Genomic DNA, 12,807 nt, shown 5'->3' on the forward strand with positions numbered 1-12,807 from the left:
GATGTTTACAGGCATCAGCACACAGCAAAGAAGCGCGGTTTGTAAGAAAAGGAGCAGCAACTCTCATCGTGGCTCAGCAGAAATGAATCTGACTAGCATCCATGAGGACGCAGGTTCAATCCCTGACCTCGCTCAGTGGGTTAGGGATCTGGCGTTGCCACGAGCTGTAGTGTAGGTCACAGACTTGGTTCAGATCTGGTGTTGCTGTGGCTGTGGCCAGCAGCTGTAGCTCCAATCTGACCCCTAGCCTGGGAATCCACATGCTGCAAGTGTGGCACTAAAAAGCAGGAAAAAAAAAAAAAAGGAAAAAAGAAAAAAAAAAGAAAAAAGACAAAGAAGCAGCCAACATGTTCAGGCCTTATGTATCACAGTTACCTCACCTGTGCTTCTAAAGTTAAACCCATCATGCACGTAACAGGTTTTGTGGACAGAGGGAAGGGGGTTAGGAAGTTGTGTTAACAATACAGAGAGCACAGAACAGCTGTCCTTGGGAATTCTCCCCAGCTGTGCTGTCACTCCGGCTTTTCTCACCTCAGACACATGAGGTGTGTCTGTTTGCAAGACTGTATGTACTGTCTCAAGAAACAAGATGGGAGCAAGCTGGACAACCAAGCAGAGCAGCCCAAGGGCTCAGCAGGGATCTTCCACCTGAGGCCCAAGAACAGGCTTGCTTCTGAAACAAAGGAGATTCAAAAAACAGCAGCACCCTCACAACCATGCATTTACAGACCAACCAAGGTCATCTCCTGGTCTAGAAAGGACAGAGGCTGCATGGAGCGAACCGCCAACCAATGACCCAGAACTTTTAAGATGGCACTTCTCTCCAAACTTCCACACAAGTTTTTAAACACCCATTTGCAAACAGGTAGCCTGCAGACCAAATCTAACCAGAAAATATGATTTGCTTTGGCTGCCCAAGTGTTGTGTTTTGTTTTGTTTGGCCATGCCCATGGCATGCAGAAACTCCCCAAGCCAGGGATCCAACCCGTGCCACAGCAGACCCAAGCCACAGCAATGACAATGCTGGATCCTTAACCCCCTGTGCCATAAGAGAACTCCAAGTGTTTTTTAAAAATTTTGATTTAGTTAGCAATACGATATAAGATTTCACATAAATATCTGGGTTTCCCAACCTCTGAAAAAAGTTAGAAAAATCTGTTCCCACAAAGCAACACTCAGCTGGAGCTAAAAACTGTCCTCTCAACCTGGGGGCACTCCCCACCGCAGCCTTACACCTGCCTGCTGCACTTGCTACCTGCCAGCCATTTTCATCTGCTTTCCTTGCTCACCAAACAACCCTTCATGGACTTCACAATCACGAGCACAGAATGGCTCCCAGGCTGAGGCTGGAGAGAATGCTTGCAGTCTACCAAATCGGAGGCTAAACCAAGCAGAAAGCCTGTACCAACAGACCCCACAGCTCCCCGAGGACAGCAGCCAGCTGCTTCTGAACCTCTCTAGGAGCTAGATAACCACTAAGTTCTTTTCAACCCCAGGAACCTTGCCGAGAGACCAAGAGCTTTATTGTTGAATGAAAACAGTTCCTGATCAGAGATTCTGTGCTTCAGATCTCCTGGTCCTGGGTGCTCTTCCACTTTGAGGCAGGGAGACTGCCTGATGATTTTTCCGGAGTGTGGTCAAAGTGTTAGCAAACAGACGCTAGTCTCCAGTAAAAGCCCCGAAGCAGCTGTTTCTCTAACTCATCACACCCGGCTCTTCTGGAGTCTGTCCCACGTGAGAAGTTAGCAGAGTCAAACAAAGTGAAGAATTCAGGGCAGACTGCCTATCTTCACTGTGGTCCTGGGTGTGAGGCTTCCTCATCCCCATTTTGATCGTGACTCGGCATCTTTAAGCCCAGATGACGCAGGGAATGGACAAAGTATCGAGGAGGCTTGCAGACCAAGTTGAGTTCCTCCTTCCTGGACTGCAGGGCAGGCAGGATGAGCTGGCGGGCATGCAGGTGCAGGGGGATGTGGCGGGCCTTGGACTGTGGCAGCCCTAGCTTCTTCAGGACACCAACAGACAGCTTCTGCACAGGGGAAAGTGCTCGTGAGAGCAAGGCCAACAGCCCCTCCTTGACCGCAATGCAAGGGCAGAAAACCTACACTAACGGGCACCAGCAAACCCACTGGGAACACAGTGATGGACAGCCTGCTTCGAGGCCACTTCCAGGAAGGGTTCAGAACACATGTAAGAAAACACCCACCGCACCTGGAAGCTCTCCTTGGCCAGTTCTCTGGCCTTCCAAGAGAATGGGCTGTAACAGTGAAAAAATAGTTTCCACTGAGGCTCTTGAGCAGTAGTGTGAAAGTCTATTCTGAGCCTTCTTTTTTTTTTTTTTGCTTTTTTTAGGGCTGCACCCGTGGCATATGGAAATTCCCAGGCTAGAGATCGAATTGGATCTACAGTTGCCAGTCTACACCATGGCCACAACAATGTGGGATCTGAGCCACATCTGCAAGCTACACCATAGCTCATGGCAATGCTGGAGGTTTAACCCACTGAGCAAGGTGAGGGAAGGAACTTGCATCCTCATGGATACTAGTTGGATTTGTTTCCGATGCACCATGAATGGAACTCCTTGCTCTGAGCCTTTTCAAAGTCTTCGCCGCCATCCCCCCTGCCCCCAGCCTCCTAACAAAATGTGAGGCTAAACAATGAAGTGGAGATATTTTGCCAGTAGATCCTGCAGCTCCATGAGGACAGAGGCTAACTGCTTCTGAATTTCTCTATAAGCTAGATAACTAGCACAGTACCGTGTCTAAAACTATCGACACATCTTTGCTGTGCATGACTCACTTCAGGGTTTTAACAAGGAGAAAGAGTAAGTTCTCCCCTTTATTCTGCTGCACATTGGGTCAACCCAACATTACCTGGGGGGCCAGCCTGTTCCAGTCTGAGTACTTATGATCACCAAGGATTGGGCAATCCAATCCAAAAGACAGGTGAACTCGAAGCTGATGTTTTATTCCTTAAAAAAAGAGAGAGGAAACTCGTAAGTAGCTATAGAGACGATACCACTGGCAGCATCTGCTTCTAATGGTATTAAATCAAAGCACAATAAAACTGGCAAAGCCCCAACCATGGTAAAGTACAAAGAATAATATACCAAACTAGGAGCTATTAGGAAATAAACGCTGTGTAAATAGTTAAGCCTCTAAGTAGCCCTCCCCTTCGCAGTTCCCTCTTTCCACCACAGATAACCATTACTATCAACTTGGTGTCTATTATTGCCATGCTTTTACTATATAACACTAAAGAGTATTACTCTGCACACTTATTGTGGCAAAACATACATAAAATTGACCATTTTAACCCCCTTGTAAGTGTACATAGCTCAGTGGCATTGGGAACATTCACGTGTTGTGCCATCAACCGCTACATCTACAGAACTCCATCACCCCAAACTGAAACTCTGTACCCAGTAAACAATAACTCCCCATTCCCTCCTCCTCCAGCCCCGATAATCACTACTCCACTCTATGAATCTGACTATTCATATACATGGAATTACACAATATTTTGCCTTTTGTGTTCTGCTTCTTTCATTTAGCACTTCTTTAAGATGTATCCAGGTTGCAGTATGGGTCAGAATTTCCTTCCTAAGGCTGAATAATATTTCATTGCATGAAGCACTGCATTTGGTTTATCCATTCATCTGCTGATGGACATTTGTATTGTTTTCATCTTTTGGCTATTGTGAATACTGCTGCTATGGACATTGGTGTACAGATACCTTTGTAAATCCATTTTCAGTTCTTTTGTATATATACAGGGAGCAGAACTGCTGGGTCATGTGGTAACTTTATGCTTCATTTATCGAGGAACGAATTTGCAATTTTTTAAATAAAGGTAAGCAAACTGTTTCTATCCTTCTGCTACCAATTGTTTCTAACAATCATCTCAGCCTCAGATCAGCATCAGAAACACACTCTCAAGCATCAGCTGCAACCCCAGGGCCCCAACAATCCCAGGTGGTGGAAGGAAGGGTAAAGCCCAGCACGAGGCCCTGGGTGAAGCTCAGCATCCTAGGGCTTTGTCACCCAGAGCAGCACGGTGGCAAACCTCACCAGTAACAGGCTGGAGCTCCAAGAGAGCAGAGGAGAGGTTACTGCTTAGCACCTGGTACTGAGTTACGGCCAGATGCGCGTTCCGGCTGGTCCGTACTCTCACCATCTTCCCGTTGTCCATGCGGTAGCTTGGGCATAGCGTCATCTGGAGCCAGAAAAATCAAGATGTGATTTCGAAGGCAGAGCAGGAAACCCATCCCTCCAAAGGCCGCTCACCCACCTTGTGGTGCTGCTGCTGGCCCTGCACCTCCTTCTCGATGATGGGGATGTCCACGACTCCTGCTGAGGGCACCGGGACGCGCACAGTAATAGCCCTGGAGGGACACACAGACCCTTGCTTTAGCCACAAAGGTGAGTGACATGTTCCTCTGAGTTGGCTACTTAGAGGTTTTAACACTGTACCCTCTGCACTACTTCGGTCATTTCTTAAGACTGGAGGACCCCAAATGATCTCCTGGTGTAGTGCCTAGCCTGAGAGCTTGACACTGTTCTTAGAAACCTATTTGTTTTTCACTACTAAAGTAACAGATGTTGATTGTAAAGTACTTGGGGAAGAAAACGGAAAAACAAAAAAATACATAAATTAATAACATGGTCTCTCATCCAGTCTTAAAAAAAATGAGTATGTATGGTTTAAAATAAAATTAGGGTAATATGAAACAAGCTATAATGAAACAAATAAAAATCACTTAAAAATTAAAAACAATAAAACTAAAGTAATATGGTTTTGCATACTGTTTTTGTTTTTTAAATAATAAAAGGTGGTAAGTTCAAGCTGCATATGAAGTAAATGAATAAACAAATGAATGACCTGAATGAAAAATTCACAAGCCCACTTCTGCTCTATTTGCCAAGTAGGTAAAACTGGAGCGACTGTGCTCAAAAAAGTCACAACCCCAGCTCAGTAACTCCTCCCAATTCACTCCTGTTGGAGCTCTCCCTCATCACACCACAGACTGTTTCATTAGCCCTTATGTTATGCCTCTTCCAGGCCAATCAGCTCTCCTGAGTTCTAACACAGAATCACTAGCTAAGGGGTCAAAAGCCCACTCAGAATAACATTGCATACCCTGGACAGCCCACTGCAGGTGGGCAGCAGTTTAGGCTGCTAGCTGATCCACTTTCTCATACTCACACTGAGTTGTAACTACTGGATGACCCTTTTTGACAGCATAACACTACCACTCAAAAATGTTCAATCAGTAAATATTGACTGAATATAAATAGGCACTGATCTAGGCACTAGTTCTATACGGATGAGTAAAACAAAAATCCCTGCCCTCTCTCAAAAATCAAACTTATAATTATCATAAGGGAAACCATGGGTAGAGGGATGAATTAGGTGGATGGGAGGAGTTACCATCATGGCTCAGTGGAAATGAATCTGACTAGCATCTATGAGGACGAGGGTTCGATCCCTGGCCTTGCTCAGTGGGTTAAGGATCTGGCATTGCCAGGAGCTGTGGTGTAGGTCCCAGACGTGGCTTGTATCTGGAATTGCTGTGGCTGTGGTGTAGTCCAGCAGCTACAGCTCCAATTGGACCCCTAGTCTGGGAACCTCCATATGCCATGGGTGTGCCCCTGAAAAGCAAAAAAAAAAAAAAAAAAAAAAGACATAAATCTTAATTCACTACCATGGAACGATCCCCAAACAAAATGTTAAATAGAAAAAGAAAGTACAATATATGATATATGTACATATACTGTGTTTAGATACACATGGATACAGTCACCATGTATGTACCAGATGCGTATATAAATATGTTGAGTAAGCTTCAGAGGAATAAAAACCAAACTATCCCAAGGGAAGGAACCAGAATAGAATGAGCAGATTCTCCAGAAGTCTTTGGCTTTAGCTTTGTTGTTTGACATTGTGCCACAAGAATGAAATCATGTATTACCAACATGATTAATAAGGAGTCACTATGCTACTAGACTCTAATATTCTAAGCACTAAATCTGTTCATATGCCCACAGGTCCTAGCACACTGCCTTCTATTACTAGGAGTGCCTGCTATGTGAAGGGATGGATAGATGAAAGGCATGCCTTCATTTACACCACCTCAACCACTATCCGTGGGCTTCATACCAGTACTTCTTTGCCACCTGACGGGTTCTAAACAACTCTTGGACTTGATGTGCCACTTCTTTTTCCCAAGCCAACACCATTATGCCTGTAGTTTCCTTGTCTAGACGATGGCAGAGATGCAGGGGCTCTGCCTTGTGGCCATGAAGAATCTTTGCCAGGATGGGTAATACATCACTGATGCAGAGCTGGACCCCAGGGCCACCTAAGAAGGAAAAAGCCAGAGATGTGAGTGGCCAGGAAAAGAGCCCACCAAAGACTTCTACTTGAGAAAATAGCCCTTTTTGGATTAATGATGATTTCTAGAACCTTATTACTAAGGTTTTGCTCCAGGGTCTAACAACATATCAGTATGCCCAGGGAACTTGCTAGAAAGGAATCTCAGGCCCCCAACCAGAGTAATAAATCAAAATCTGCATTTTAATAAAACACCCAAGTGATTCATGTGCACATTAAATTTTAAGAAACACTGTCCCAGAGCATGTGGCTTTCTCTTCAGACATATATATATATATATTTAATCTACTTATGTACTCACAAGAAAATTAGCAACCAAAAATGAGGAGGTCTGATATTTCACTACACAAATAAAGGCTTGAAATTTGCCAAGTAAACTCTAGTGAGAAATGCAAGACCATGAGGCCTTTCTGAGGCATTACAGAAGAGCTAAGAGAATGGGCTTTGAGGGGAGAAATTCTTGGGTTCATTCTGCGTTCCCTCCTAACTAGCCATTGACCTTGGACAGATTACTTAATCTTTCCAACTCTGTCTTTTTTTTTTTTTTTTTTTTTTTTTTTGCTATTTCTTTGGGCCGCTCCCACGGCATATGGAGGTTCCCGGGCTAGGGGTCGAATCGGAGCTGTAGCCACCGTCCTATGCCAGAGCCACAGCAACTCGGGATCCAAGCCGCGTCTGCAACCTACACCACAGCTCACAGCAACGCCGGATCGTTAACCCACTGAGCAAGGGCAGGGACTGAACCCGCAACCTCATGGTTCCTAGTCAGATTCGTTAACCACTGCGCCACGACGGGAACTCATAATCTTTCCAACTTTGAATTTTCTCATCTATAAAATATAACTATCTAATTATTTCACAGAGGAGTTCCCTGGTGCCTGGCGGGGAGGAATGCGTTGTCACTGCTGTGTGGTTCTAGTTACCACTGAGGTATGGGTTTGATTCCTGACCCAGGAACTTCTACATACTGCATATGTGGCTAAAAAAAATTAGAATAAAAAACAGCTATCTCATGGGAAATGGAAAGGCAAGAAGCTATTCTGAGGGTCAAGAGAGGGGGAAAAAAAAAACACACACACACACACAAAGTACTTGGCAATATTTGATTTAATTCCTTATCTTCATGTACAACCTTCTCCATAGCGCCCCCTGAGCATTTGTTCTTCTAGCCTGGAGTGAGTCAGGAAAGATGGATTTAAAAAAAAAAAAATTTCACTTGTGGAAAGGATTTTGCTAGGGGAAAACATGTTTTTGGCATTTTTCTAAATCAGTCTTTACTGACCCACTCCAGCTGTCTCTAACAACTACACAGAACCTTTATTCAAAATCATTAGCGTGTCCATTAAGTTCTAGACACCCTGGGGTTTTGTTAGGTATACATCAACACACAAATTATGTCCTCTTTCCCAGTTTTGATGGAAACTAACCTGAAGGCAAGAACCACACAGCCTTTGTACTTTTTCTATAGTAATCCTCACTGGAGGTCTGCAGACAGCAAATTCTATAAATCACTGCTAATTGCCACAAGTCTGGAAGGTGGGGACTGTCTTATTTATCTCTGTGTCCTGGGTAGTGCCTTACATAGACAGTACCCCACAAAAATTTGATTATTTTGAAAGAGAGACTTCAGAGAGCCCCGGAAGTAAAATCAGTAGAGTTGCCCCTACTTAGGGCAGAAATCAGCAGCAGGGCCCCCCCTTCCTTTCCCACGTGCTCCTTACCATGCACAGGGAGACCATAAGGCTTATTGATGACCAGTAGGTCCTTGTCTTGGTGGACAATTCCTCGGCTCAGCGCCTTAGCAAGCACATTGGGGTGGACTCGCTGCAGCTGCTCTGTGAACCGCACTAGTTCTCGTACTCTCCGCTGAACAGGGTTCGTGGGCACCTACAGGGAGAGAAGGAGCGACGGGAAACGCCTGGTGGGAAGGACCTTCAGTAAGTATAAGAATTTGGGAAGGGAATGCCTATACTTGTGCCTTAGTCTCGTGCTTTCCCCGAGTAATCTGAAAGCAGGGGTGTCTTCCTTGTACCCATGAAGAGCTTCGGGCCGAAGTCCGCAGGAACCAATGACCCAATGCACAAGAAGCTACAGTACACTGTTGCCTTCTCCCCTTCGCTTTCTTCCCATTCGTCCACCACTGTCCTCGACTTTTACTTGAGACCTGTCCGAAGACCTCCCTCCCGGCCTGGGAAACCAGTGAGCGCACTGCCTCTTGGGAGTTGTGATCCTTCTGGACTCACCGGCCCCTTCGCCTTTTGTTTCTCTTTCTGGGCTCGGAGCCTCTCTGCTAGTTGCTGGGCATCCATGGGCCTAGAGGCGGCAGCAGCGGAGCAAAGTCGCTTTGAGACGAAAGTGAAGAGACTCCCCAGACACTGTCCGGAACTCCGGACCCAGAAACCTGGCACACAGCAACTGGGCACCGCCATCTTGCCGAGAAGGGAGGGCCAGCCAAAACCCAGGGCAGAAGAGGGACCAGAGCGAGGCGGGAGTGGGTGTGTCCTAAGGTCACGTGGGGCGGGCGGGGGCGGGATTCTGGCCGAGTCACGTGGGGGCGGTACGCGCTAAGTGCGGCTGCGCCGGCCGGTAGCTGCAGCTGGAGCGGTGGAGTTTGGAGGAGACGCGGTGAGTGTGTGGGGAAGCCGAGCTGGGGCTTGTAACTACTGGTACCTTAACGCCTTGACGTTTCTACGTCCCAAGAGCTTACCTTCTCGGAGGTGCCTGTGTTGGGAAACCGTTTCTCCCTTTGGGAGACGAGCCACTGAAAACCACCTCCCCGCCCCCGCGCCCTGCAGAAACGATGCCCCATAAACGCTCGCTCCAGAGCAGTCTTGGGCGCCCACCTTGACCCTCCTGGCAACCAGGTCCCAGCTGTTGGGCCAGTCCCCGGACGTCGCGTCCCCGTTGCTTTCCGCTCGACCTTCGGAGACGCGGGATCTGAAGCCTTTCCACCCCTCACCTCCTGACTCCCAACCTCTTTGTTTCGCGTTGTAACTAGTCCTCTCCATGGGGAGCCCTTCCGTTATCCAGGTCCCATGTTTCCTTCCTAGGGAGCACCCTGAATTTCTCCTGCCTTCTTGAAGAATTCATTTCTTGGATTGCGTCTGCTCACCCCCACCCTCTTCCTACTCCTTCCCAAGGGAAGACAAAGTACAGAGCACGAACCTTCTCTTTTCTGCTTCCTTCATTTTTCCCCTCCGTGGTTTGCAACCGCTCCAGACCCTCTCTCCTCTTACAAGGTGCAGTGTTTGGAGTCCCATGCCCAAACTGCTAGCGACTTCACTAAGTCAAGACCGTCTGACTTCATTAAGGGGTGGCAGGGAAAAGGAACCATCTGGTTGGGATGGTAATGTTAAAAACACCTTGGGACATACCTGCCATTTGTTAAGAAGAAAGCTGACGCCGAGCGCAGAAGGGATGTCAAAAAATTAATGGATCTGTGCTGACGATAGAGGAAACAGTTTTTGACTCCTTAGAAAGAAGGCTGCCTGAGAAGTTAGAGGAGGTCATGAAATTAGTTTTACCTCCTACTCCTCTAATAGGGTTTGGCTGAAGGGAGCCATATTGAGCATGAAACAAAGTTGGACAGATAAGTGGAGCCAGCCAACTTGAGGAAGAATTTGAAGTAGAAGTGATTAAGTAGGGAGGAGTCTTTGAAGCTTCTAGAGTAGGAGAGAGACTCCTTGAAAGAGGAATTTTCAGATTGAAAATGTGAGGAATTTGATAGCAGGGCAATCAGCTAGGATGCTGCAGTCTAGGCTGTCGGTAGTAAGGCTGTGCTTCTTTCAGTGGTCTTTTTCCCTACACTGTACTATTCTTTGAGATTGAATTTGAGTTGAACAGATCAAGATGTACCATTGGCAGCTGCAGTTGAACTGTGAGTCCGTTAAGGACTTACTCATTTTTTCATCCCCACATCTGGTACAGAGTAAACTCACAAATCTTCCTTAGCTGGCTAAAGTGCATCGTAGGCATGCATTAGTTGTATCTGAACATTTTGAATTGTCTAATTTCTGTCCATTTTTTTTTTTGGTCTTTTTGCTATTTTTTTGGGCTGCTCCCGCGGCATATGGAGGTTCCCAGGCTAGGGGTCAAATCGGAGCTGTAGCCACCGGCCTACAGCAGAGCCACAGCAACGCAGGATCCGAGCCGCGTCTGCAACCTACACCACAGCTCAGGGCAACGCCGGATCGTTAACCCACTGAGCAAGGGCAGGGACCGAACCCGCAACCTCATGGTTCCTAGTCGGATTCGTTAACCGCTGCGCCACGACGGGAACTCCCTCTGTCCATTTTTGACCCGAAGAATGGAGGTAGAACTACATGTGTTTACAAAGGGGAGGGGGGAGAAGACCTGTGTATGTTTCTGTAATAAGAGATGTGATTAGGGTATAAATGTGAGGAATTCCAAAGGGAATTGGGAAACGTTCCTCTCTCCAACTGTTTTTCCAACAGCAGATTCTCAGGAAAGATGGATTTATAGAAGTCGAGAATTACTACCTTTTACTAATATGCCCCAGACTTTAATTTAACAGTTACCCATCCCATGTTATGTAGGTACATGAAGCCTCCTTTCCAAAGACTCTGAAACTTGGACCTGAGGACTTGAATTAATGTAAATTACAAACTTGGACATGAGGACTTTAATGGGTTTGTGTGGAGGCTGGGAGAACCTATTTCTACCTTAACCTGTCCTTAATGGTGTTCATGAAGTGATTCCTGTTCCTGTAGAATTGGCCTTCGGTGGCAGGAAATAAAATGAAGAACCAACTCAGATGTCATTGCTGGTGACACAGAGCTTGTGTTCTTGGGTTTCAAGTTAACCTGGGGCATATACTATAGTGCCTAGGAATAAAAACACTGGTCACTTTTCTTCTGAAGGAACTTTTAGGTTTTCCGTGTTGAAACTTTGTAAGAGAAATTTGGTAAAATCAAAGTTTTTGTTTGCATAGTATCACAGAACAGCTTTAGCCAATATAGATGCAGAAGTTTCTGTTTATCCCATGAGTCTAGGCAGTTGTTGATTGGAAATCAAGTTGCTCTCAGTACACAAGAATTTATGCAAACATATATTGCTTCCTTCCTCTTCCTTGTTAAGTTGAAAACCTGTTCTAGGCAGTTCATTTTTCCACTTCTATAACCATCTCATTTTTTTTTTTTTTTTGGTTGAGGACTCTTGTCTGATACATAGATTTTGATATATCATAGTATGTGCCCTCAAAATAACTACATGAAGAAAAACTTGCTGGAGTTCCCGTCGTGGCGCAGTGGTTAACGAATCCGACTAGGAACCATGAGGTTGCGGGTTCAGTCCCTGCCCTTGCTCAGTGGGTTGACGATCCGGCGTTGCCGTGAGCTGTGGTGTAGGTCGCAGACGCAGCTCAGATCCCGAGTTGCTGTGGCTCTGGCGTAGGCCGGTGGCTACAGCTCCGATTTGACCCCTAGCCTGGGAACCTCCATATGCCGCGGGAGCAGCCCAAGAAATAGCAACAACAACAACAAAAAAAGACAAAAGACAAAAAAAAATTGCTAATTTATTTTTAAGGATATTTTCTAACCTGTGCAAGAACAATAAATCCTCCTTTTTATTTCGTAAATACAAACAGGGACTGACTAATAAAGGAACTTGTGTTTCAATATCACAAATTAAGGTTAATTAGTGGCATAAGGTTAAATTCTAGTTCCTTGAACAATGATTTGCTAGTTGCACATTAACCAGTGATTCATTTTCCCTGAGGAGCAGGAAGTACTTGGATATTGTTTTATGGTTTTAGGGAGATTCAAAGAAGCAATTAGCAGGAGCTCTCTGAAGGTGCCCTGGAAAATGCAGTTATTAGGAGCTGGGAGATCTGGGAACTAGACTCAGATCAGCTGCTTGTGAACTTGAGCAAATAATTGGGGCTTCAGTTTTTTTTGTCTTTTAAAAGAAGATCCTTACCAGCTCTAAGCTTCATATCTTCTATGAAGATTTTTCACTGACACTTAAGTATTTCTCTTTCTTAGCAGGTGGAATTTATTTCAGACTTACCTTAGATGCTTTTAGCACTGGCACAGAGAACCAGGATTTTGCTCTTGTCCCTACAGTTTAATCTTTTTTTTTTTTTTGGCTCTTTTTAGGGCCGCCCCCACGGAATATGGAGGTTCCCAGGCCAGGGGTCAAATTGGAGCTGGCCCGGGAACCTACACCACAGTTCACGGCAACGCCAGATCCTTAACCCACTGAGTGGAAGCCAGGAATCAAACCTGAAGCCTCAAAGTGCCTAGTCATGGATTCATTTCCGATGCATCATGGTGGGAACTCCCTCCACAGTTTAATCTTAATCGCACTGAGCTGACATTTATGTTTGGGGGTTACTTCATTGAGTGCTGCTGGAGTAAGATTTTAGAAAACAGTGGTATTGACCTGTAACATCAG

The 12,807-nt window shown here is 45.8% G+C and overlaps 2 protein-coding genes across 3 annotated transcripts in view; one reads left to right on the top strand and one right to left on the bottom strand.

Annotated features, from left to right (window-relative positions):
- Positions 1 to 1,501: 1,501 nt before the first annotated feature.
- Positions 1,502 to 8,886, bottom strand: RPUSD4 (RNA pseudouridine synthase D4). The gene is made up of 7 exons (XM_047753348.1): positions 8,637 to 8,886; positions 8,115 to 8,280; positions 6,160 to 6,361; positions 4,291 to 4,384; positions 4,071 to 4,215; positions 2,874 to 2,971; positions 1,502 to 2,029 (listed from the first exon to the last, which is right to left on the bottom strand). Exons 1-7 carry the CDS (start codon positions 8,820 to 8,822, stop codon positions 1,790 to 1,792), a joined length of 1,131 nt encoding a protein of 376 aa, XP_047609304.1. The 5' UTR covers positions 8,823 to 8,886; the 3' UTR covers positions 1,502 to 1,789.
- Positions 8,887 to 8,949: 63 nt separating this feature from the next.
- FAM118B (family with sequence similarity 118 member B) overlaps positions 8,950 to 12,807 on the top strand; it is a 49,269-nt gene continuing 45,411 nt past the window's right edge. For both annotated transcript variants that reach the window (XM_047753113.1, XM_047753114.1), the window contains exon 1: positions 8,950 to 9,018. The gene's annotated coding sequence lies outside the window, so the exon portion shown is untranslated. The remainder of the gene's footprint in view (positions 9,019 to 12,807) is intronic.

Source organism: Phacochoerus africanus, chromosome 11 (genome assembly GCF_016906955.1).
Source record: "Phacochoerus africanus isolate WHEZ1 chromosome 11, ROS_Pafr_v1, whole genome shotgun sequence".
Classification (NCBI taxonomy): Eukaryota; Metazoa; Chordata; class Mammalia; order Artiodactyla; family Suidae; genus Phacochoerus; species Phacochoerus africanus.

What these genes read in the sequence shown, in the direction of transcription:
- RPUSD4 (XM_047753348.1), bottom strand. Translation starts at nt 8,822, where the DNA reads ATGGCGGTGCCCAGTTGCTGTGTGCCAGGTTTCTGGGTCCGGAGTTCC. An exon ending in AACAAAAGGCGAAGGGGCCG is followed by an intron (nt 8,281 to 8,636) that starts GTGAGTCCAGAA and finishes CTCTCCCTGTAG; the next exon opens with GTGCCCACGAACCCTGTTCA. An exon ending in GGAACAGGCTGGCCCCCCAG is followed by an intron (nt 2,030 to 2,873) that starts GTAATGTTGGGT and finishes TCCCCTGTGCAG; the next exon opens with AAGCTGTCTGTTGGTGTCCT.